The sequence below is a fragment of the Triturus cristatus genome, chromosome 9, assembly GCF_964204655.1.
Source record: "Triturus cristatus chromosome 9, aTriCri1.1, whole genome shotgun sequence".
Lineage (NCBI taxonomy): Eukaryota > Metazoa > Chordata > Amphibia > Caudata > Salamandridae > Triturus > Triturus cristatus.
In genome coordinates this window covers 1,089,775,036-1,089,802,544 of record NC_140592.1, presented here as the reverse complement: position 1 = coordinate 1,089,802,544, position 27,509 = coordinate 1,089,775,036, and the positions used below count along the sequence as shown (strand labels likewise).

General features: G+C 43.4%; 1 protein-coding gene across 1 annotated transcript in view; it reads right to left on the bottom strand.

The window, feature by feature from the left end:
- The window catches only part of NID2 (nidogen 2), a 264,303-nt gene that overhangs the window by 225,042 nt on the left and 11,752 nt on the right, over window positions 1-27,509 (bottom strand). Inside the window, exon 2 of the mRNA XM_085626950.1 lies at window positions 20,848-21,150. Within this exon, the coding sequence (XP_085483076.1) occupies window positions 20,848-21,150 (303 nt within the window). The remainder of the gene's footprint in view (window positions 1-20,847; window positions 21,151-27,509) is intronic.

Genomic DNA, 27,509 nt, shown 5'->3' with positions numbered 1-27,509 from the left:
TGCAAGGCATGCTGTTTTGGAGTATGGACTTTAAGCCTGCCCACTCCCCGCCCATATTTGTCAAGGGCTTGTGTCATTGTCCTTCGTAAATGGTGGCTTCCGATTCGTTAATAATCTTGTTAGTCCCTCCTTGTCTTCATTTGTAACCTCCCATGAGGACTGGCTTTTTTATTTCAGTGGTTACAAAGTACGTCTTATTTAGTCTGTAAGCGCTATTTTCGTTAATGTGTTCCTCCTACTGCAGGCACTACATGCTTTCCTGCAACATTCAGCACACCATGCGTGCTTTCACAGGGTGCTTTTACAAATAAAAAGCATTTGTTGGTCAACTTTTTGGGAAAAAGCGCCCCATACTGTGCTTTCACTTTAATAGCAGCCGCGGGCCTTTCTTTAGACACAGCTAGTCTAAAGAAAGGGGCGCGGCCTCTATCAACATGAACTTTTTACAACATGTAATTTGCCTCTGACACCATTGATCACAAATTTTTTTGTCAGCTAGTCTGTTTAATGACTGCGATTTGAAAAAGATTTTTTCATTTACTTATCAATATTAGGCTGAACGAACACTACTCATTTTTCAATACACTTATTGTATACATAAAACAGTGACATATATTTACATTTATACATTGACTTCAAAACATGTCAAAATAACACTGCAATGAATTTGAAAGCAATCAAAAAGCCAATTTTGGCATGACAGTAATCAATTGTCCGATAATATTAACGCGTTTCGACCTTTGTAACTCGGGACCACGGTTATATTTATAAGGTCGTCTTCAGGGCTGATGTGTGGTTGAAATCGGACTTTTGTTCGCTCACTTTGAGAAGTGGTGGCTTATCTTCTTTATCCTGCCGTTTTGTATAGGGTGCCGGCTCTCAAGGAGTGACTTGTCTTATATAATTCTGGCTAGGTTCTTTCTTATTTTGGTTGTTGAGTCTCTAATCGTCTTCTTCGAAGCTCCGTTGTCTCCTTTCACTTTTTCGGCTGTTGTCGCTTTTCCGGCATATTTCAAAGTGCCCACCACTTCTCAAAGTGAGCGAACAAAAGTCCGATTTCAACCACACATCAGCCCTGAAGACGACCTTATAAATATAACCGTGGTCCCGAGTTACAAAGGTCGAAACGCGTTAATATTATCGGACAATTGATTACTGTCATGCCAAAATTGGCTTTTTGATTGCTTTCAAATTCATTGCAGTGTTATTTTGACATGTTTTGAAGTCAATGTATAAATGTAAATATATGTCACTGTTTTATGTATACAATAAGTGTATTGAAAAATGAGTAGTGTTCGTTCAGCCTAATATTGATAAGTAAATGAAAAAATCTTTTTCAAATCGCAGTCATTAAACAGACTAGCTGACAAAAAAAATTGTGATCAATGGTGTCAGAGGCAAATTACATGTTGTAAAAAGTTAGTCCAGCCTCTGCCACACCATACTGAATCTTCCCCCAGTTTCATATCTCTCTCTATCAACATGAAAGCGCAGCATGGGGTGCTTGTAAACAACAAGCATTTGCAAGGCAATAGGTCTTGCATTTTAGAAACTTTGACCTATTGGTATTGTAAATGACAATGCCTTTTATTATTGAAGGTTTTTTAAACACATAACTAAAAACCATTGACATTTACAATACCAATAGCTAAAAATCTCACGATTGCAAGACCTATTGCATTGCAAATGCTTGTTTTTCATATGGTGAGTTAGGTGGTCAACACAGAATGGGAGGGTGCAAGGTGGGAGGGAAGAACAAACACAGGCGGGGGAAGGGAAATCAAGCAACACAGACAAGGTGAGGGAAAAAGCAACACGGACAGGAAGAATAAAGAGTATAGTACATAAATCACACCGCACAGGGGATGGACAGTGGAAGGACACTAATCCAAATAAATCAATCAGTACTTGGACCATGTTCCAAACGAGTGAACAAGAAGTGACATGGGCATGCGCTGGCCAATTAGGAGGTAGCAAATAAAAGTGACAATGAAGCCAATGAAAGGTAAGCAATGGGGTAAACAGTACATCTTGCAGCGATAGTAATGTATGCGCTGTCAGTAGGCGAGACCTAAAAAGGGATCAAGACTGGGGTGGAGAAACCTCAGCAGCTAAGGGGTTAAACCATATTAGACAGGACTCGAAATACAAACCAGACCCATTGGCTTTGCCAATGCTGGTTTCTGGTTGAAGTACTCCATAAAAGCGAGATAAAACCAATCCTGTAAATACCAACTGATGGGCTTCAGACCCCCTCTACTTTCTCTGGCTAAAGAAAGTCACATTAATAAAGCAAGGCCATCTCAACATCAGTGAGGTGTAAAAAAAGCTAAATAGCCTACGAATTGCACAGTGATTATTTGAAGGTATGTTTTTATAAAACAAGAAGAAATATTCCTATCTAGAGTTGTGCAGTTCTAGGACTTCAGTTGAAAGGACACGCGGAGCAAACAACATTAAAAGAGAGAATTCCACTGTAACAGAACAAGAAAGTAAACTACTTCTCCTCTCAGCATTTCCTGAACAAACTCCCTTTAAAAGGGTCCAAAGTAGAATAGTTTTTATTGCTTTCATCTGTGAGATGTTCCAAGGTGTGACCAGGCCATCGCTTGCTTTGCAGGACGAGTTGGAAACAGTCTACCATGCTAACAATTCTTTCCGTATACACAGCCAAGAAACGGGACACCAGGAAGCCACAATAAATCTACTTTCCTAAACCCAGAAGTCAGCAATCCACAAAGGAGCCCTTTCACGGAGGAGGAAGGGAGGATTGATTCTCTGAAGTGCAGACAGGACGGATGAAAAGTGACTCAAAGTTAGGAAGTGTATTCCCACTTCACAGGTTGAGGCTGATCAAACAGGATGGGAGGGAGTTTGCAGCGCCGTCTCCAACGTAACAGGGACACAATAGGCTGAGAGCGGATGTGCACATTCTCTGAAGCTAGAGCGAGGCAGGAGCTGCCATTAAATAAACTGCTTTGCAATTAGACTGATGAGAAACACACGCTCACACACATCCTCCCTCCCTCCCTCCCCCAGCTGCATAGCAACCATCACCACTTACAATGTCTGGGTGCATTTACCAAGTGTTTCATAACCCCAACTTCGCAACTCAGTTACCTGTGTGTCTGGGTCAGATTTCTAACTTTCTGTTTTCACAAAGAATGCATTGCATAATTAAATCAACCCTAAACCCAGTGAACTGGGAGGAGACTCATTTTCATTGTTGCAAAAGGCTGCTTTTATTTAGGCCTGGGAAAAATTAAAATTATGCAGTTTAATTCACATCGTTTTGCGCTGTGTTTATGCAGGGGCCCCACTGCTCTGTGAGCAGGCCTAAAAGGAACAAATAAAACGATAAAAATGCATTTTCATTAGCATTTTATTTTTCCGTCGTTGCTCAGCTGGAAAGGATAGGAAAGTATTTATAAAGCACACTTCTACCCAGAGGTGTCAAGGCGCTGTAACAGACAATCGAGGAGGAAGAAGGAAAATGCACCTGCATCTACCCAAGATGAGAAAAGCCAGGTTTTCAGATGTTTTTTAAAAACCGAGTAAGTCAGTGTTGGAGATAGAGGTGGGCAGGGAGTTCCAAAGCTTGGCGGCCGCTACCGAACAGGAGCGGCCGCCCCATCTGGTCCTCCAAAATCTGGGAGTCACAAGTTTATTCTGTGAGGAGTATCTCAGGGGCCTCCCAGGGGCGTACCATTGAGAAAGTTCTCAGATGTGGCGTATACTTACTATGCGTGGCCTTGAATACCATACTCACCACCTTAAAGCAGATGCGTTTTCTGTTGGGAAGCCAATGCAGGGAACGAATCCCATTCATGGCTGACTGATGCTTAGGGATTTTAAGAATCCACTGCACTGCTGTGTTCTGTACCACCTGAAGCTGATTAAGGGAGACCGCATTGATGTTAAGGTACGGGGCATTGCAATAGTCCAGCCGAGAGGTGACTACAGCGATGAGGATTGACTGGTGGAGCTCAGATGGAATGAAAGGTAAATCCTTCCTCAGAATCCACCGGATATAAAAACAAGTACTAACCCTGCGGCTGACCTGTGTGTCAATACGCAAGCCATCGTCAATCATGACCACCAAATTCCTTGCAGTCCTTACCGGGATAGGGAGAGGACCACAGACTGCCAGCCACACTGAGTTTGACCAGATGGAATTCTACGAGCCAAATACCAGCACTTCAGTCTTGTCTGCGTTAATCTTCAGTGAATTGTCCTTCATCCAGGAAATAATGCTGGACATACACTGATTGAACTTCTCGAATAACCTGCAATCTGTTTCGGAGATGGAGATGATAATTTGAGTATCGTCCACATAAGAAAGCACCTGAAATCTGAAGGACTGCACCAGATCAGCTAGGAGGGTCACATAGAGATTGAAAAGAGTGGTGCTCAAAGATGAGCCCTGGGGTACCCCACAAGGAAGACTAAAGGCCTCGGCTCTAAACCCTTCAGAGCTGATGATATGGGCCCTGTTTGACATGAAAGAGTGGAGAAGCTGTAAGGCATTCCCGGCGATTCCCACTTGCTGCAAGTGCTGAGCCATACATACCGAGCAGACGGTGTCGAATGCCGCCGATAGGTCAAGCATTATCAGAACCGCCACCCCGCCTTGATCAACCTGCGTGCGGACACAGTCAGTAGCCGCAACATGGGAGACTCAGTGCTGTGGCTGGGCGGGGCTGTCGCAGAGGGCATGGGGGGGGAGTGGTGAGCCCTCTCTTAAGTGCACATGGCAGTTTGGCCGGCCGTACGGAGAGGGTCTTCATTACTCATGCTTGTACACAAATTAGACCTTCCTTATTTTAAATGGTTGCAACACAGTTCACAACCCTGTGCGCCTGAATCTTTATTAACAAAATGAACACACTGACAGTTACTAGTGAGTTAGTCGATGGGCTTCTCGAAAGTCAATGAGTAACAACCGAATAAATGCAATTATCAAGGAAGAAGCCACAAAAGTACTTGTAGACTTATGCCTCTTGGTGTGGAGATGACCAGTTTGATTGGGCCTTCATTGTAAAACCGGTTTAATAAACTTCAGGTACTTTAGTGGCAATTGGATCATTCAGTGTCCATCTGCATGGTGTAAGTTTTAACCTGAACAATGGTTCCACCTCTCGCATCTCAGAAATTTCAAGGTCTGTGTCCTGTAGTTTGCATCTTGTATTTAATGTGTGGTGCGATTCGAAGTACTACAATCTCCCACACAGAATGGCATCGTCTTCTAATAGTCCTCAAGATTATGCTTTTTGCCAACTCGTACTTAATAGCGACATAGCTTTAATTATGTACCCTATTTTAGAAATGTACATCGAGCCTGAATTAAACGCTTCTAATGCCAGCACTTTCATTTGCAGGACACCAAGTCTGTATACCCATATATCTATTATCTAAACCTCTTCGGCTATTTCTATCGACTTATTCACAGATGCACTTTGCAAACAGTACAAATTGTGCAGGCTGGGCACACCTGAAGCTATTTTAAACCATGGACAACATGCAGGGATGTCTGGAAAGTCTTGTGTGAGAATTAAGGCTACACTGTTTGCATATTTACAATAATAACACACACATGAATAAAGTCTCTTTCACCTATAGATTACTTGTAACCCTGTTATTGTAAAATACAGATTCCTGCATCAAAGAAACTTCACAGAACTATATTGCCCTGGTTTGGGGCATTAGATGAATCATATGGGCAGTATGGGTCTAGCTGCAAAACCAGTACTTTGCAATAATAAATAAAGGCAAAGTGTTTTCAATGTATTACTTATCCTAGGTATAAAGCTGAAAACCTTTGCGCAAATCTTACCACATAATAATAATAATAAAAAAAACTGCAAAAATGTTAAACCTGAAAATGCATAAGTAAAACGCTAGAAAATGTGCCTTTATTTAAAGTGCAAATGTAAAAAGGCTGTTTATTTTCTGCAGAAAGCTTACATTCCTGTTCTCCATATGCTAGGGCGCACTATTCATTTATCCTGCTCTGTCTCTAAGAAAATAATGATTTTCATAAAATAAGGGATTTAAAGTTAACATCGAACTCTAGGACTCGATTTTTGTGAAACGTGCTGTCTTTAAAAAAGGTATTCTTTTCTTTCCTCACACTATGTGACTTCCCTGTAATTAGATTGTTTTCTTTTCCACATACGCATAATGAACAAGCATATTAAAAGAAGATGCTTGCTGTAGCTTACATTTCGTGGTCTAACCAGGACTAGGGGTGGGCGGAATTTGCGAAATCCACTTTCGCAAATTATCGCGAAAATGTTTAAAATTAGCGCAAACAAGCGGAAATATCGCGAAGATGCGGAATTTTTTTGTGCGCATGTTCGCGAGATTTTCTGCATGGTTGCGGGTCGCCAACTTACCCATGTGGTTGCTCGTGGGCGCGGCCATCTTGTTTTGAGTCGTCTCGCGGTGCATGATCGCGAGAAGAAAGACGTGATCGCGCGACGCATGACGTCACTGCGGGCGCGAACTGTCGCGAGACAGCGCAAATGGCTAAAAACAATCCAACATCTCATGGAGAACGCGACCGGATCAAGAAAACTGGTCGGCGAATGCAGGGATTCAGGTAAGGCGATCGCGCGCGCGCGAGAATGTATTATTTTACAGCGCGAGCAAGAAACAAAATTATCGCCGAGCTGCGGAAAGCGGAAATTTTGACATTTTCGCGCTCTCCGCGGAACGCAAAAATGTCAAATTATCGCAATTTCCGCGAACTGAACGAAATTTTTGCCCAGGCCTAACCAGGACATACCAGAATTTGGTTTCATTTTATTGAGTAGATCATTGTTATACGGTGAGAAAATATACAGCTAACAGAGTAGGTTTGCAAAATGTTCTCATGAGAACCTTCGTATATGTAAATTTGTGTAATAATTTGTAGCCATTTTTGATTGACTTCATGTTGGCGCGGAAGTTTACTGTGGGAATCGAGGACGACGGACCATCGGAAGACCTCTCACCATTGGACAATGATGATGACATTTACCAGTCTTTGCAACATGATTAGCTCTTTTCTATTGATTACGTGTTCCTAGCTGGAGAGTTCAAGACTATTTCCAGGCATCCCTACCCTGCCAAAGCCCTTTGGCACTTTGCTGTGCTAGCCCGATTTGTCATAAGCTACAGCTTACAATGACTTCTTTATTTCCTTACATTTGGTGAGGAAATTTCCTGATTTATGCTCATCATAGCTACTGCTGCGATTCTTTCCTTCTCGATCTTTGACGGTTGCTACCGCAATTGTCCAGAGGAGTCCGCTGAATCTTTGGAACTAACCTTTATGGGAGTTCGTTCTTCCTCTTAGTTATCTGAATGTATCTATTTGCGGTTTTCCAAGAAGGACTCTTTATGGGTTCTTATTAGGGTAGGTTAGGTTCTTTAGTTTAGAATGGGGACACAACTCTTAATGGAACACACTTTTTTTATGCTTGTTCTATCCAATTTTAGCTCTTATTTCTGGGATATCAGTAGAACCCCTCTAGTTCCCAGAAGCAGGGTTTTCATACTCTTTGATGGATTATGATCAGAGGGGAGGCCAAAGCTATTAGAGTCGAAGAGGACGAGTTTGTCAAATGTAGTTAGTGACTGTATAACTAGACAAGCACTGGCAAAGTCAGCAGGTCTGGGTTTATTGTGCCACACATGAACGGTTGCCACATTAGAGTGAGACACGTGGGAAGGACCTAGCAGAGAACTATAGTTGTAAAGTAGTCCCTGGTGCAGCACAATGAAGTGGAAGTGAAAGGATACTCCAAAACAGGTACAGGCATTTGATGAGAGATGAATACGACACAGGGCTGAGTCAAAGCGTGGTTGACAAAGTCTCAAGCTAACAGCTGAAAGAGGTTGGGTTGAAGATAGCTGAAAAGGTAAGACACAAAGCTTACTCTATATTGTTCTCGATAGGTCTGTTTGGCAGCTGCACTGTCAAACCCCAGACTTAAAAAGGAGCATTGAATGACAATATTCGAATGGGAAGTTGAATGGGTTGTAGAAATTGCATACATCACAAAAGAAAAGTCTAACAAGTGATGGTAAAGCCAAAATATGTCAATTGCTGCCAGCCCACTACATGTCGAGCGTCCTCTTTGCCCCAGCAGTTGCCGATATCTTCAGTTCTGTTACGCCACAATTTAACCAGTATACCATGCAGAGTCTTCTTACATCAAGTGATGGATTAATCTCTACTGGAACGCTGAATGTTATCACCATCAACCATTGGTATCGTGGGCATGCATGCCCTTTGAAAACATAATTATAACCTTGTATCAAATGGACTGGCATTAGCCACCGCCCTACACCGAATAGTTGATGCCAGGCTTGGCAAACATCCAAGCTCTTCACGAAAGCACAAAACACTCCTGGGGAACCATCCTTCCCTTCTTCTCTTTTTCACATAAAGTGAAGCAGATATTTCTACTACCCTGCGACAGTCCTGCATTTATTTTGTAGACCAGCGCCTAAAAGTCCTTTATGGAGGAATAGAGAGCTTAAATAGATCAGATCCCTCAATCACTGTTGTCAACCAGGTGCCATATTTGCAGGATGGGATTTTATTCCTCAAATGTATGCAAGGCTCTGTTGCAGTTTGCTTCACCAATTCGCCTAGATTGCATTCCTTAGGACTAAAAGTTTTCCGCACAAGTTATCCCACCTGCAGTGGCATAACACAAAATGAGGGCTCCCTTGCAGAATGGGGCAGTGGAGTAATACAAAATGATGCCCCCCACCTATTAACCCTGCTGGTCCCCTCCTTCAGAATCCTACAGTGGTGTAACGCAAAGTGATTGGACTCTCCTTGCAGGATGTGGAGGGCCCCGAGTTTCCCATCTCTTACAGATACTTATTGACCTTGGCCTGAATGGGCCCTCCTTGAAGGGTTGGGGACACCCCCGCACCGCAGGGCCCTGCATTACATAAAACCACTGCACTGCAGGGCGGACACATTTTAAAGAAATCGTTTCACCGCAGTCCGCATAAAATAAATGCAACTGGTGATTAGAAAACAATGTACATCACGGCTCCTCCCAGGGCCGGCTCTAGGGCGGTGCGACCGGTGCCACCGCACCGGGTGCTAGCTTCCTGGGGGCTCCGTGTTTGCACGTTTATTATGTTTCAAAGCACCTGCTGCCGCGTTCCTTTCCTCCTGCAATTTTCAGGCCTCACAAAAATGTCAAGTTAACTCCTATGATTAATGTTCTTCCTGGACAGAGATTGGAGTTTTGTGTAGTTGAGGTTTTGACTTATGTGAAGGTAGTGCAGGGGGTTAATATGCCTGCTGCAAAGAACGTGTACCATGTAGATTTCACAGTGCATATAATGTAAATAGATCAGCAGGTTACTGCTTTTAAAAGAGACATCGTTTTTCTACTTGCAGTTTGTAACTTTAAGTCCTGATATAGAACAGTGAGGTATACACTTTCATCATAGAGCTGCATACACACTGCACAGTATAGATTAGAGCATAGATTAATGTTGCCAAAAAGGTTAATTTTGTAAGAAATCGATTCTTATTATTAACAAAAATTCCCAACTATGCGGTTTCTTTTTCGACTGAGTTTGTGCTTCTCCACACCAAGCACTCCTAAACTATATGGCATATCAGTACGGACGACATGTGACTCCTACACTTTAATGCCTTTGGCTTATGTAACATTTCCTATAAGGTGATTTACACACGTATGATTGATTGTCTCTGTGTAATGTGTGTGTGATGTAAAGCACGCTCACATCCTTTACTGGTATGAGTGATGCTATAACTAATTCAAGGCATCAGAGAGAGTAGTTCTGGAGACTTGGTCACTGTTAAAGGGTGCTAGTGAGAGAATCCGTGGTGGAGGTGGTCATGGGGGGGCAACTAACATTGTCGCACAGGGCGCCACCAGCGCTAAAGCCGGCCCTGGCTCCTCCCATAGGTTCTTACAATGTACAGGAGGCAGAACAGCGTCATTTCCGGCCTCCTGGCGACGTTCAGGATAAAGAACAAAGCCAAGTGGTACATCATTATGATGTACAGCGCACAGAACACATTCCTTAAGGGCCGCAACCGCCCGAAGCTGGCGCACTGCCTTATAAAGGCTTTGCTTATCATAAGTGGGCCATCCGTTTGACAAACGTAAACATCCCACGCTAGCCTCAACAGACCTTCCGCAGGCTCCGGCAGGGAGCGCTTACAAGGACATGCGGACCACGACCCGTAAGCAATCAGGGCCGAAAGCAGGGAAGATGAACGAAGATCCCTCAAACACCACTAATTACGGCCTTTGAACCGGAGAACAACCGAGCGCTGTCACAGAAAACCGCGAGCGGGCTCAGCTTTCACAAGTCTATGCGCCCACAGAGCGTGCAAACTCGGTTCGGATAAATATACGCGTATTTCCTTAAATAAACCGTCTGGATTTTAAAATATGCAGACAAAGGGTTTCCTTTGCAGCTTTCATGTCTCGCGTGAGCGCAGCCATCTCTATAAAATTGCACTCTACAAGCATTGCAAGCAACATTTAACAGGCAAACGTTAAAGTATATGAATGACAAAGTTTTTTTGTAAAGAAAGTACACATTAAAATCAAAATAAAGAACTCCTCGTCACAGACATACACAAATGCCCACGCTTACCAAAATACATCAGCACAAACAGCTCTTCTAGCTAGGAAGGGTGGCCTTTGAGTTTACAAGACTGCGCGTGGAGGGGAGAAAGGAGCGGCTACTTCGACTCAGACAGACAGATTAGACGCCCATGGTCGGACTGGCCCACAGATCGGGCACCGGAATTATTCTGCAGGAAAGCACCAAATTATGCCGCAAGGTTTGACTACATAATGCAGAAAGAAAAGACAAAATATGTCGCATAACGCAGCACTTTTTTTTATAGTATCACTTGATTATATTGTGATTTTTACACATGGTAATATTTTTTGGGCAACAGCTTTATTATTATTATTACATTTCTAAGGCGCACAGCTACCCGGAGGTTTCCCGGCGTCATCGGACACACGCAGGAAGACAGAACTTCACTATTGGTTAAATAACCATGGTTTAAGATCTTTGCGGAATTTGAAGTAAATAGTTTCCTGCCAGAGTTGCAAGGGAAAATAATTCCACAGTGAAGGAGCTAAGCAGGCAAAGGACCGACCACCCATATGTACTTGTTTGATCCGGGGGACATGAACCTTAGCCTGAGAAGAGGATCGAAGATGGCGCGTGGGAAGGTACGGTTGTACCAAAGCACTGAGATACTGTGGCGCTGCACCTGATGCACCCGATTTAATCCTATGCATATACCATAGGGCTTTAAATTTAGTTAGATTTTCCACCCTCTGCCAATGAACGTCGGAGGGATCCTGAGATGGAGGCCTTTCTAGGTAATTGGCAAAGTAGTCTGGCAGCGGGATTCTGGACGTCCTGCAGCTTACGAATCACCTCCTTGTTGGCTCCCAAATATAGGACGTTGCCATAGTCCAGTCTAGACACAATCAGGGCCTGTATAACTGTTCTTTGCGTAAACCTAGGCAGCATCCAAAGTATTTTTTTAAGCCATCTTAGGATGGTAAAACAGGTCGAGGCGACCTCAACCGCTTGCTGCCTCATGGAAAGTTGGTCATCTATGAATATACCAAGATTACGGACCGATTGTGACGGTTGGGGGAGATCACCCATTTGAGGCGGCCAATGTTGGGAACCCCAGAGATCTTTGTTTCTGTCGAGAACGAGAACCTCAGTTTTCCCTCCGTTTAGTTTCAGCCGGTTGGTATGCATCCAGCCAACTATCTTTTGCAGCCCTACCTGGAGAGATGACACATTGGATGTCTCCTTGGTGGAGAAGATAAGCTGGGCATCATCTGCATATGAAAAAATGGTTAGCCCAGCTTCTTCAGCAATTGTGGCCAGGGGGCTAACATAGACATTGAAGAGTAACAGGCTTAGTATGGATCCCTATGGCACTCCATACGGGGAATCGTGGGCCTTCGAACTAGCGGAAGAGGAAAAGACCTGTTGGACAGAAAACTAGACAGCCACTTGAGTGCTGATCCAAAAATCCCCTGCAAAATGTAAAGCTTGTAAAAGGGCAGTATGAGACACAGTGTCGAAAGCAGCACTCAAGCCAAGCAGTATGAGTGCCATCGTTTCTCCCATGTCCAGACGTTTGCAGAGAGTTTCTGTGACGCCCAAGAGCGTGGATTCTGTAGAGAAGCCAGCTCTAAATCCTGCTGCTTATTAACATGTTTTTCAAAGATTTTAGAAAAGGTAGGGAGTAAGGAAATAGGGCGGAAATTAGAAAGTTCCGCCGGATCAGCATTCACTTGTTTCAGCAGAGGTTGAACCATGGCATGTTTCCACGCCGCTGGTACTATTGCTTCATGTAGCGATGTATTAAGCAGTTCCATAATGACATTAAGTACCGGTAATTCCAATGTTTGAAGAATGGGAATGGGGAGAGGGTCCTTGGGAGAGCCAGATTTAAGACTAGATAGGATGCGACTAAAAGATGGTGTATCTAGAGGCAGCCAGTTTTCCAACGCCTGACCAGGGGTTGCAATGGTGGCCTGTGTCATGGAAGGAGTGGTACAGCCCAATGTAGGTACATTGCGCATTAAGTGCAACTCTGCATTAGTTGTCATGATATTAAATTCTGTATAGATTTTTTCAATTTTATCAATGAAGAACTCAGCCAGGTCTTCACATGATGCTGTATTTAATTCAGGTGGCGTGGGTTGACAAGATGTGCCTGTCAATTCTTTCACAACTTTAATAGGACTTTAGGATTGTTGTGAGCCAATGTGATGATGTTATTTGCATGCTCAGCATGAGCAGCTTTACATAGTTCATGGTAATCCTTTTTTGCCAGTCAGTAAATAAGTTTTAGTCCTTCCTCCACCGTCTTTCCAAAGCTTTACATTTGGTTTTTACTATTTTTAATTTATCAGAAAACCACGGGGCAGGAGGACGATGATTGTAAAAAATTTTATTAGACATAGGTAGACATGCATCAATAGATGACAACAACCAGGCTTGAATAGTGTCCGCATCCGCTATATTGGTTGGGAAGGTGGCAGGAATGTTGTTTAAGAGATGTTGATTAAAGCGATTGACATCTGGGTTCTTCCAGTTTCTAAACCCTACTTTGGAAGATGTTAGATGAGTTTTTGCACTGCATCTCCAATTTTACCCTAAAACCAACCAAAAAGTGATCAGACCAGATAATGGGGAGGGCTGCCAGACAAATGATGCCAGCTAAATTAGAAAAAATGGGGTCTAGCAAATTTCCAGCCTTGTGGGTGGGACCTGAGTTACGAAGTAGAACATTCATGGCTGCTAAATCAGCAGGCAAAGTGGAGCTGATAGTGCATGTAGGGTCATAAAATTGAACGTTTAAGTCTCCTAAAATAGTGAAGTTCGTAGCTTCCATTAACAGAGGGGCAATAAGTTCTGGGAGCGTCGATGCCCAGGACCCGGCGGTCGATAAATCAGGATCCCAGAGAATGTAAATTGAGATGTAGGCGAAAGTTTAAAGGAACTGGCTTCACAGCTTATGAAGGGTAGGTCCTCCCATTACAAGTGTTTTTAAAAATAAGTGCAATTTCCCCTCCAGTTTTATCTATACGGTCCTTTCTGATGATTGTATAGTAAGGCTTCATCTTATTAATATCAGTTTTACAACGAAATACCGATTTTCTTTTTTTAAAGATAACCAGTTATCATTTGAGAAGATCCTTCCACTGTGCGCGAACACAGGTCACAAAATTTGTAGCAAATCATGAACCGTTTGAGTTAGAAACCATATTTTTTTCAACTCTGTATATTATGACCAGATGAAGGATTACGTGGCAAATTCCATAATTATACAAAAACAGCCATGCCCCTGAATCACATAATACCAGTGGTCTTGCCTGTAGAGGAGGCACCTGGACACTTAACCTGCCAGTGGCCTCCAGTTCCCGCTTGTCCCAGCCTGATCAGTGACACCGCCACTCCCTGGGTTTTTCCCACTCACCACTTTTCCCGCCAACAGAAGCCCCACCCACCCAGGACTTACTTAATGCAGGCCGCTGCGCCACCGTGCTACTGGTGCGCCAAAGGCAAGCCCCTCAGAGTCTGAACCACCCCTAGCAACAGACCTCTAGCCCTCACACCTCCCAAAGATACACCCTAGCCAAGCTCTATATCCTCAACCCCGGACCCTGCAACAAACACTACCATTGTGCCAACCCACGCTCCATGATAGGACCTTTCACATGCACCCACTGCCACTTCACCTACCAAAGCACACACACACACACACACACACACACACACACACACAAGCACACCGACCAGCCCCACACCGAACACACAACAGGCACCACCAGAGCAAAAACACCAATTTAGCATGCGCCCTGCTCAATATACAAATATGCTATTGAGATTTGGGACCTCATCTCCACCCTCACACCAGACATCATCTTACTCACTGAGACTAGGCTCACCCCCACTTCCGTGCAATACACAAAGAATACAAGATCACCCACTGTGAACGCATCAACAAACCTGGTGGAGTGATCACCATCATACATAAGGAATCTATCTATTGCACCACCGCAAATTACATCACCCCAGCAATGAAACACCTCAACTTCCAACTCCAGACAGACAGTAAAACCACCATCAGGGGCATTCTCGCCTACCGTCCTTCAGAACCACTTGCAGCCTTCTGTAACTTTACCGACCCTCTCATTGCCCTCCTTACCATAGACTTCAACAACTACATTTTCTTCAGAGACCTCAACTTCCATCTCGACGATCACAATGTCATCAATACTTCTACCTCTTCCACAGCATGAACAACATTGGACTCACCCAACTTGCCTCCAGTGACCTTATCAGGTACAACCACACCACAGAACTCACGTGGCCCGAACACTCCATCATCCACTGCAACATCACCAGCTCATGTACCGCCACCCCCAGGCTGCCCAACACTCTCCCTTCGCAGCTGAAGCAAAGTCTCAAAGAACACATTGATCAATACCCCCTACACCACTCACCCCATCTCCTCCAACAACCTAGACTAGAACGTCAGAAACTTCAACAATTGGATCACCAACTGCACTAACAGGGTCACTTCCATTGGGAACAACACAGGAAGTCCACCAAGCAGGTGAACTGGTACACTGAAGAGCTCAGAACTGCTTAACGACACTGTAAACAACTAGAAAGGAGATGTACACCAACAAGGACACAACCAATAAGCCCACTTTCAAGACAGCCCTCAACCCTTACCACAGACAGTTGAGAGAATCAAATAACAATACCTTAGCCTCATGCTTCGAATCAAATTCCAAAAACAGCAAAGAACTCTTCAACATTGTCAAATAATTCTCCAGTTCCACAGCTGCAACAAACATTACCCCTCACAAGAACTGTGACAACCTTGCAAACTTCTTCCATGACAAGATCAGCAACAGCTACAGAAACTTCAAACCCCATCCCAAGCCACCAGCTTCTTCAAGCAACACAACAACCTTGCTACCACTACAGACATCAGACTAATGGAATGGAGCCAGCTTGCCCCACAGGATACTGCATCCATCATGAACTTGGTCCCCAACCAACCCATTGCCCTCACTGTATCTTAAATCTAGGTAAAACCAGAATCAGCTACATACTCGCCACTTTGATCAACACCTCAATTGCCACAGCCACCTTCCCTGAGGACTGGAAACACCCAGAAGTCAACGCCTTACAAAATAAATCAGCAGACCCCAAAGAACTCAACAACAACTGACCAATCTCCCTGTTACCATTCCCAGCCAAATTATTAGTAAAAGCCATTAACCAAAACTCTACAGACATCGGGAATGGAACCTACTACTCAAGTCATTCCAATCTGGATGCCACAGCAGTCACAGCACCAAGACCACCCTCATCGCAGCTACAAATGATGTCCGAGCCTTACTTGACCGAGGAGAGTCTGCAGCTCTGACCTTTTGGCAGCCTTTGCTATGGTCTCCCACCACATACTAATCACAATGCTGCACAACATAGACATCCAAGTAGCCACTCTCAGATGGATCACCTCTTTCCTCACACAAAAATTCTGCCTTCCTCCCTTCACCTCCGAACCCATGGATAACATTTGTGGAGTACCCAAATGATCCTCACTCAACCCCATCCTCTTCATCACTTATATGACACCTTTGGACAGCAATGTCAAAACCCATTGACTCCCCACCATATCCTACACTGTCGACAACTCCTCCTTTCCCTCTCTGAAGACACCACCAACACCGAAGACCAACTTCTGCAACTGCATGACAGACATTGCCAATTGGGTGAAGAACAACTGCCTGAAGCTCAACACAGACAAGACAGAGGTACTGATTTTCGGAAACAAAGGTTACCCATGGGGCGCATCCTGGTGGCTCTCAGAACTCACACCTGCTCCTATCCCTACTGACATCGCTATGAACCTAGGCATCATTCTGGAAAACAAGCTAACCCGGATGGTTCCGGTCAACACAATCTCCTCCTCCTGCTTCTTCATCGTCCGCATGCGTCACAAAATACTTAATGCTTACCCCAAGGGTCAAGATGAACAATCACCCAGGCCCTCATCGAGCCGACTGGACTATGGCAATACTCTACGCAGGCAATCTCAGCTCACCTCCTCCAAGGATTACAGACCAAACAGAATGCCACAGCCAGACTCGTCCTGGAGCTCCCTAGATGAACCCACGTCACCCTCTCACTCAGGTAATGCCACTAGCTCCCTGTTCAGAAAAGATGCCAGTTTAAGCTATGGTCATGTAGACCCATGCATACAATGCCCTACACATCTGTGGACCTGCCTACTTGAACTTCCATTAGCCCACTAGACACCTTCGCTCTGTGTCCCTTTCTCTAACCCTCACCCCCTGCGTATGATGTAGCAGATGCAGAGGTCGCTTCTTCTCCTACCCAACAGTAAAAACATGGAATGAGCTACCCTTTCATGGACCTCCCCATCTCTTCCAGAGCTCAGAAAGTCCATAGAGACCTCGCTTTTCGGCTAACCAACTGGACCCTGCCAAAGTGTGCATACCCTCACAGGTGACAACTAGCGCTAACGTCTGAGTTGAAAAGACGTGTTAAAAGTGGTGCCAGCTCTATGCAGAAAGTTTTAAAGAACAGGGCTGAGAAGCCATCCGGCCCCAGAGATTTGGCAATCTTTAGACGGGCTATCGCAGATATGACTTCCTCAATGCGAATAGCTGTATCCAAAGCATCGGCCAATGATTTAAACAGCAGCTTAATGCGGCAGGACGTGAGATAGTCCGCCATCCCGTCCGAGCTTGGCGCCTCCCTATTATAGAATCTCTGATAAAAGTGACGGAAGGATCCACAATAAGGGAGTCTGTGGTATGCTCAACTGCCTGGGAGTCCCAAATGGACTGGATCGCTGACCTCTGTGCGCGCACTGTCAACCTATGGGCTAACAGCTTCCCCCCTTTATCCCCACTAAGGTAAAATTTATGTTGAAGGCGCAGAAGGGCATTCTCAGCTCTATCTAAGTCGAAGTGCTTCAGCATGCGCCGCTTTGTTTCCAGCTCCCTCCACACCCTAGGGGCCCCCGTCCGTTTGTGCACAGTCTCTAGAGCTCTCACCTCCTCCTCCAGCTCCGCCCGCTTAGCTTTACGTATATGCGTAAATGCTGCAGCCAGGGCGATGAACTCTCCCAGCACCACCAACTTCAGGGCTTCCCATACCGCCGCTAAAGACGTACTCCCTGATCATTATCTGCAAGGTAAGCGGTTATAGTGTCCCTTATTCGATGAACAACTGATTCCGAGTGGAGCACAGAATCGCGAAGGCGCCAGCCAGGGGGTGGTGGGCGTTTGCCGTGAGAGGTGAGTTGTACCGAAATGAGGGCATGGTCCGAAAGTGAGCGGGGGTGATAGTCGCCGCAGATAAGTGGGGCAGGAGAGAGGTTGAGGCTAAAAAGTGATCGAGGCGGGCATAGGTTTTGTGCGCTGTGGAGTAGTAGGCATAATCTCGCTCAGTGGGGTGCTGTATGTGCCAGACATAATTCAAACCGCCATCAACCATCCACTGCCTCCCCTCCTGCGAGAGCGCGTTCGTTCGATGGGACCGCTGCTCAGACTTATCCATACACGGATCCATCACCACATTCAAATCACCACCCACCAGGATCGAGGCGTCCGGAGAAGCCAGAACCTCAGAGAGGGCCGCACGCAGGAAGGGTTCTTGTCGGTCGTTCGGGGCATACAAGGACCCTATTGTTAGGTGCGTGACCCCCATTGTACGCGGACAGAAAGGAACCTACCCTTAATATCAACGACCTGGGAGAGAACTTTGCAATGAGCGCGCGCGGTAAAGAGGATTGCCACCCCATGCTTTTTAGCTGGGCATAAAGACCACAATTGTAATGGGAAGCGCTTGTCTCTCATCCGTTTAGTGTCCCTAGAAAGGAGATGGGTCTCTTGAAGCAGACACACATCACCCTCCGCATTTTACAGGAGGGACAGGATGGCAGAGCGCTTAACAGGGCTATTCAATCCCCTGACATTCAGACTCATAACCTTTAGGGTCCTACCCATAGAAGTCAGGGGAGAAGGAGCAATGACCTAGACGCACAGCACCAGAGATATGAGGGGAGCAAGAAGGCAGTGACCACTGACCATACAACCCCCAGGCTTGATGGAGAACTGATGCGGAGCCCCAAAGCAAATAGGTTTTACTTTAAATGAATATTGTATGTTAATGGAAACATTACAAGTAGATAGCAAGGAAATGCATATGAATTTGTGTGGAAGCAAAGAACTGTAGAATAACATAGGTGTAGGTTAAAAGTTCTAGTAACACTTGCTCTATCAAGCGAGGCTAAGCATCCATGTTTGCTAATGACAGCCCTCCTTCCATCTGTGCTGCTGTCAGAGAAAAACACCATAAATTATCTAGTTATCTAAGACACTTTAATAGCTTTACCGTGTCATGTGTGTGCGCCTGAAGATTCAAGCTAGGCAGCTGGATAAATAAACAAAATTATCACAGCTGCTGGAGGGCAAGTAATGTTTTGTGGAAGCACATAAATTCTTCCCAATCAAAACATATAATCTTGGCTCCCAATATGTGGGTGGGGCTAAATCCACTCTCTAATGATGCTCACATAATTGTCTGACCACAACTGTGCTGTTGAGTGTGGCCATAAAATTCATCATAAGATCACATAGAAAACTAAAGAAAAAACATTTGAATAGAAATTTATGTCATGTTTTGTTGGCCAATGGTATTTCATGTACCTATTTTGGCTACCAATTCATTGGAAGCGTGGGCCCTGAGACTCTCTACTGCTTATGTTATATTGACGGACGATGCTTTAAAGACATGTTCCCCTTTACCTCAACCCTGTTCATCCATCTCCAACTTAAACACCATAAGGTAATCAAAAGTGAATGTAGTGTGATGAATATCTAGCCAGTTGGATTCAGTAGATTACTTGAAGAGATAGGCCAAAAGTTTTGTACAAATTCAAATTATCTTGGAAGATTTTTCAATATATAACTTTCAAACAAAAATAGACAAAATCGGACCAGAATGTATTTCTCTCTCGTGGGTTTTTAAAGAAACTTAAAGCTTTCTAGAATTAGCTACATGTAATAAAAGTGCATGTAAACTCCCCAAATGCTGGTATAAACAAGCATTTGCAATGCAATAGGTCTCGCAGTTACGCAAGTGTAAGCTATTGGCATTGTAAATGACAATGACTTTTATTTATGTTTTTAAAACCGAAAACAAAAATAAAAGGCATTGTTATTTGTAATGCCAATAGCTCGCGTATTTGCGAGACCTATTGCATTGCAAATGCTCATTTCAAGAGAGTTCCTGACCGCTCAACAAAAATGACATGTTAGACAATTATTTAAAAAGTAAAGGGTTTTGATAGTTTTTGAAATGCTGTCTTTTGTTAATTTTTTCGAGGTTGGGACCGGACCTGGAATCGCCCGCCCTCTGCAGCCTTCTACAGTATTTACATTCACAGAATGTGTCGGGAAACGACGGGATGATTGTTCCTTTAAAAATAAATAAACACACGTGTATGAAGAGACGCCGTAGGTGAGCGTGCGCGACCAAAATCTCCAGTCGGGTGGGCGGGGCCAAATGCCGACAGGACGGACACCAACCCCACTTCCGCCGGCCCTGGATACAGAAGCAACGACAATAGAACACGCCGAGGCGAAGCAGCGCATACGCTGCATTCGAAGGCGAGACCTAAAAAAAATATATGATTTAAAAAAGATCCGAAGTGACTTAGGCTTCATTTGAAATTCAGCGACTCTAAAAGAACTTTGTAGGATTCACGAAAGACAAAACAAACCTAACTTGATCACCATCTTATCACATCCACTCTGAGCAGGGCAGACTGAAGCTAGCGAAGTCTTGAATTCAAAACGTAGACAAAGCCTGCTAATCGGTTTGAAGTAGGAGTGAGGAATGATGCAGAGTTTTCTTCTAAATAATTTGAGATTCTATAAACTGACAGGCTCTGCCACTGAGCAAGGAGGATTTCTTTGTCAAAGGACAGTAAGATTTTTATTCCAACTATTCAGTGAGACAAAACTTCCCAAATCTGTAAGGTAAAATGTTTTTCTTTAATGCGTGTCAGTGTATCTGCGATTAAGGAACAATTCCTTAGCTTAGATCATTGGTTGACCAGTTTTTCCCCTAGCTGTAGTGAATCATAGTTTTATTATCATAGTTTTCCTTTTAAAAAAAATGTAAAAAGTCACATTTTAAATTCATCACCTTCAAGGTTTTATTATTGAAAATCATCCTTACCCGATTGGAAGGTCCAGAGAGACGTGTCACTTCTTCATAAGCACCAACATTCTCCCAGGTCACTAGAAACACAGTGGTGGGATAAAAGGCAGCTTGAGGGAATCCTCGGCGGACCTCCTGAGCTGCTCGGCTAAGAATCTCATCAGTGGTGTCCTGGCGGTAAAATATTTTACCTTTTCCATTACTTGTGTCTAAATCAGAAAGAAACGGGGCAATGGCAGGGAAATCTGTTGGAAATCCATCATCCACATACTGGGTCTCTCTTGGGAAGTCCTGCGTGGAGATCAGCCCATTTGTACCAACCTAAAGAGGAAAAAAGAAATAGTGTTTAAGGCAACAAACTGATAGCTTATTGGAACAGCTCAGATTTGATAGGCATATTAGTACAACCAACCTTAAACTAGTTTTCCTGACACTGCTAAAAACCCTGATCAGTGGAAAGCTATTTTGAGTGATTACATCCATTTGATGTGGGATGGGAGGATGTTGAGTTTCATCATCCTTCTAGGTATGTGGGCAGCTCATAAAATACCATGGCTTCTTATAGGGGAGCACAGGCCCATACTGTGCAAAACGTATTTAATCATGAAGTGCAACTATTACCTGTGACTCATCTAGGCCCACAGAACCAAGAGCAGGGATCCTGTGTCAAGGTTTGCAGTGGAAATCACAACAGCGTAACAGAAGAGAGAAGCGTTCATTGCTTTAGGAGATTGTATATAGTGTATAGCAAGAGAGGGTTAGATTACAAAACCATTCTACAGACATTGCCCCAGTGCAGGAAAGTTTCTGCCTCCACAGTGTGTGGGATTCTGAAAAGGCCCTACAGCCCAATCTCAAAAGCCTCGCCAAACTGAGCACTATCCGTACCTTGGCAAAAAGTATGTCTTACTTGATTAAAAAGAGGAGAACTGAGTGGCATTTTTAAAGCTCATTGAGGGCAGGACACTAAAGGGAAATGCAGATCCTTTAGCTTCATTTTTAAAGTCCAACTCTATCAGCTACAATTGGAGTGGAAAGACTTCTGCTGCTATGCTGGTAACAGGAAGTATGGCAGGCAGGCAGGCAGAAGTAGTCATTGTAACCACACTGTTTACAGAAGACCAGACTAGATCATACAAGATTAAAATTCAAGATTTATCATGAAGAGGGCCTGGATGCTGCAGCGGCCCTCACATGTAAACAGAACAGAAAGACTTCTTAGTAGTATGTGTAGCTCAAACATGATCTTTCTAATTTGTGCCTTCAGCAGTGCCCGCAGAGTGACTGCAGCCGCGATTGTTCCAAGAGGCTAAACTACAACAGCTCAAACACGTTTTACAAATAATTGGGGAATTTATATATTTTTCCACGATATTCCAGGACTAAATTTAAGTTTTTGAGGGAGTTGCATGTTCAATAAACAGTCTAGTAATGAGTTGGATTAATATATTATCTGTCTTAACAACTTCTAAACCTCTGCTATCCTCAGAGCACAATTGAACGTAAGAAACTCGAAGCGTTATATACGCAGTAAATCATAGTGTGTCTTCTCCATAACATAGAAGACAGGTTATTTTCTGTTATCTGTAGATTTATATAGCCCTACAAAAGAAGGTGTTTTTCTGTGTTTATATCAGTTGCACCAAAACTTTGCCTACAGGGTTTTAAACATAAAAAAATAACTGGCTTGTAATTCAATGGCTCTTAAAATCTCCGTGGAGGATTCACGTGAGATGATGGGGCTCAAATTGGCTTAGAAGTCCATGCAAATTGTATGGCTTTTCGTATCGTGATTCCTCTGCCTAATTTTAGGCATGTGTCTAAGGCCAATATTGATTAAATATTTCTACCAGTACAATTATCAGACACAAAGTCCTGGTATAGGCTACTTATTCTCCTCTTAAAAGTTTTTTAGCATAGGAAATTTTCTTTCATTTACCCATGCACAGTGAATGACAAGCAGCACATGAAAGTACAAAAGGGAACATTTGCAAAGAAACATGACAAGTTGCATTTCTATTCTGCCACAACCCAAAGATATCTTGACTTCTCACCAACAAAAATATACATACATACATACAAGCGTAACCGGCAAGAAAGAACTGAGGTCGTTTTGCCAGAGATGAGAGGAAACGTTTGGATGATTTCACCAAGGACTAATTGCTTTGAAATAATCCAACTCACATCCAACTCACATTACTAATAAATCCTGAGATGAGAACCTTGAACATACATTGGTGCCTAATTATTCTTTCATCACATATTAGTCTGCCGTTAACAAGTTTACAATTTGTGCTTAATTAAGAAAACATGCACCCAACCCAGTCTAAGCAAGAACCAGCAAACAAAAGCATGCTCCTGGGCGACTCAATCTCTGCCTAGACCTCAGGAGCAATAAAAGCTACATCCAAACAATTTCCTCTTTTGCTCACTTGGCAGGACACGCACTGAGCTCTGCTCACTCATGCAGAGTCAACAGATTGGAAGTAACAAACCCTACATTGTGGAGAGACCACAAGCTGATGCCCCTACATCCAAACTAGAATGTAACCACAGCAGCCTAAAATCCATTTATATTATCCACACCAACCAAACTGAGATATGAAGGAGAGCTTCAGCAACCAGATTCCACCGAATGCTCACGCGCAACTCAATCCCCACTTCGCAACTCCTCACACCACAAAATTTTCACAACACATTGTGATCTCACCGCATTGCAACTCAAAATAAAACGAAGCTCTCTAGACTGGACTGATTCCATTTAGAACGGACCAGCATAAAACGAGTTTGACAAACTAGAATGACAGTAGACATTAATGCAAGCAGCAGCTGACAAAGCGCCGCATAAAGCTTGCATGAGGGAATATGCCATGGAGCAGTCCAGGGGTCAAGGAAAGCATACTTTCAACCAGGCCTAGAGACAATTAAGAGACTTACTTAAAATGTGTGGGAAATTACCGAACCTAACACATTGGTCGTCATACATTTTACTGCTGCTTATCCCCCCCCCCTAAGTAAAAAAAAGGGGGGGGGGGAGAAATAATAATAAACGGGCACCCAGAATGAATATAGTTTCCTAATTGTATAGAATAAAATACTATGAAATGTTTAAAGAGGCCTAAACAAATGTAAACACTGCAGTTATGTTAAATTTTCCTTTTTAAAAATACTATCAAATACATTATTGCCAACTAACTATTTTGGTGATGCAGGTCTTTCTAAAGTGTAAAAATACACACAGTGTGATTCTTTTCACACTGAGTTTGAGTCCCACCCCCTTTGACACCTACTCCCAGCCAGCATTTCAATGACATAAGATGTTAGTGATCGCCTATTTGCTCTAGCGCTCTTTTTTCTCTACAAATAAAGCACTGTTTTTAGCATGATGCTTCCCTTGGCCAGGGCCTGACACCGTCCTTAGGATTTATTAAGCACCCCCCCCTCCCTAGAAGCTCACCCCCAAGTTTGAAGAACTGTGACCCAAGGTGTTCATCATCATCAAAGAACTTTATTTCGGTTATGTAATAACCATAAAAGACACACAAAAAAAAATATATACAGTACATTGTCACAAAACACCGACCATTTCGTCAAATACAAATGCAGTAAAAAAGTACTTTGGAAATATAGGGGAAAAAAAGTAGAGCATGCGTTCACTGGTCCAGACAATTTCTAAATCTAATACATAATTTTAAAAACTCCTTGAGTTGGAGAATACTGTCACTGTGCAAAAGCTGTAAATACAAAAGTGCCGGCCTGGTTTGTTTAAAACCAAGTTTTTTAAAAAGAATCACTAAATATTGTTTACGTGGAAATTCGTAAAATTTACATAAAAAGATAAAATGCAGCATGTCCTGCGGAGACTTTCCGTCGCAGCCGCAGGGCGCTGCCGATTTATTAAAAATATCACTCTTGGGTCGAATAAGCAGGTGATGAAACCTAAATCTGGTCAGTAAAAATTTCTCATGAGAAGACAAGGACCCTTCCAAATATGGCTCAATATCCGCATTAGTCTTGAACATAACAAACTTTCTTACACTTGGTTTCTGGAGTTCCACTTCTTCTCTCAAAATCCTCCTGTCCAGCAAAAAAACTTTTTTAATGGACTCCAAGTCTCTCATAGTAATTTGTTGTGGATTGGCAAAGAGTTCTGGGCGACCAAGATTATCAAAGTTTGATTTTATATAGCTTAACCAGGGAGAGCTCAGTGCTTTGTCCAGTGACAGGAAATCCTTAATAATTAAATGTGTTAGAGGTATGTTCTCATTTAGCCAAGTTAAGCCAAAACGTCAAAGGGCGTAAGGAGAGCATATCACATAGGTATTGGGACCCCAACTCCTCATGAGCAACATAATTAGCTGTACCAGTGGGGACACACAGAAGACGCTTCATAAAATGATTTTCAGCAATCTGTAGTTGCTCTCCATTGACATACCCCCAAATTTCACTGCCATAGGATACAGTTGCCACAGACTTAGCATTGTACAATTTCAACCTAGCACAAATAGGCTTTTTCCCCAGTTTGATAGCAAAGTTAAAAATAGATGCATTTACCCTCACCATTTCTCCTTTTTTCCTTGCAAGATGAGCTTCCCAATTTAATTTTGTATCAAAGAGAACTCCTAAGTAGGAAAATGTTTTAGTTAGAGGGATTATATCTTCACCAATCCTAAAAAGGAAAGGTTTTTTTGGTTGCTGACCAGCTTGTAATACAAAAGATTTAGTATTATTTATCAAGAGGTCTCTATCACTCATGAATGAATTAAATGCAGTTAACAGTGATTGGAGTCCCCTCTCTGTTCTAGATATAAGTACTGCATCATCTGCATAAAGAAGTATTGGAATTCCACGCCTGCCAACTCTTGGGCAGTCAGCACATACATCCTGTAGCACACCATCTAAGTCATTGATATAAAAGTTAAAAAGAATGGGGCCAAAATACAACCCTGCCGGACACCCTTTTCAATACTAAAATTGTTTGATACACTCAGATCCAGGGAGTATCTCACGTTGGCCCTGGTGTTACAGTGTAGGGCAATCAAAAAATCTACCAAGCCGCTATCAACCCCTTTCGACCTCATGGACTTCCACAGCTTTCCCCGGTTGACACAGTCAAACGCGGAAGACAAGTCCATAAAGGCAAGATGAATGGTGCCTTTCTGTGTAATAGTATATTTACTTAGGATCAGGAAGAGGTTCAGGCATTGAGATATTGTCGAACGGCCTTTACAGAAACCGTACTGTGAGGGAGACAGAATATTATTTTCCTCCGCCCAATCCGACAGTCTTTGCAGTACAATTCTTCCTACGATCTTGACCATGGAGTCTATCAAAGAGATTGGTCGATAGCAGTGTGGACTACCCCTGTCACCCTTCTTAAAAACCGGGACAATTGTAGAAACACCCCATGATCGTGGGCATCCTTCTTTTACAGAAGCATTAAAAACGGACTCCAGGATGGGTGCCCAAAAGCTAGGACCCAAGGTGTTAAAGAATGGTCCTGTCATCCCAAACCAACTCAGAAAACCTGATGAATTTCTTTAAGAAGAAGTGCAAAAGATTGGTCCTGTAATATGAGAGAAGCTCGAATCAACAAGATGTCCATTAGTCCAACACCCCATATCAAAAAAGATGGATATATAGATCATGTGGCCAAAGCAGTCAATAAGCTCAAATCCTCATTTATCCTAGTTGAGCACTGTACGTCCACTACCATAAAAACAACTTTAATACAGTAACGAAACATGCAATAATATCTCACCTGTTAATGAAATAATTCAGGATTCCCACTGGACCCCTCCAACTATAAACCCACACCACCCTACCCTTACCCTTTGCATTATAATAGAAGGGGGAAAACACTGCAGCTCCAAGATTTTGTAGAATTAAAGAATATTCCTACATGACATGCAGTCAGCTTTCAGATTTGGTGTAGAATCAGGTATTCTAAGTCTCTGTGACCTGTTCACGGCTTACAATACGGTGGATCGTAGGACATGGCTAGAACGCTTGAAAGGAAAAATAACCAGGATTACTGGATAATCACTTCAGTGGTGCAAGTAATAACTGTCATACAGGAGCCAATTAATTATTACAGGCTCTACTTCTTTGCAAAAAGGACCATCTCAAATGGGGGACCAGGGTCTTTGCCTCTCCTCTGCTCCATGTAAATGAGGCGGGTGGTGCATAAACCTCCAAATGTAGGCAGCTGACATTCAACTTCACAACCGGTTGGGCACCCACAGATGCCACAAAATGTTTTACAGTCACCTGAAGCACACATCCCTTTGGATGAGGGAGAGTGATCTCTGCCCACAAGGTTCAGAGTAAAGCCCTCAGAGAGTGAGTATCCCCGGATGACATTGTGACTAGCAACTGCCTATGGCAAGTAGGTACTACATCCACCCCATACGAAGTAGTTAAAAATATACTGTAGTTTGGCTCAGAACTTTCTTTTGGCTACCAAATCACAATATTGGATAAATGCACACGTTTCTATCTCGGCAGCTATGACGGATATCAACTTGGTGATTACAGTGCATCAAACTTATCAGGGCCTTGGTAATGCGGACAGTGGATGACTGCAGTTCTATCCATGTAGGAGCTCAAAGGAAGCGATAACTCCACTTTGGAGACAAAACCCAGGCTTCTAAAAGGTTTCAACCTCAAAAAAATCAGAA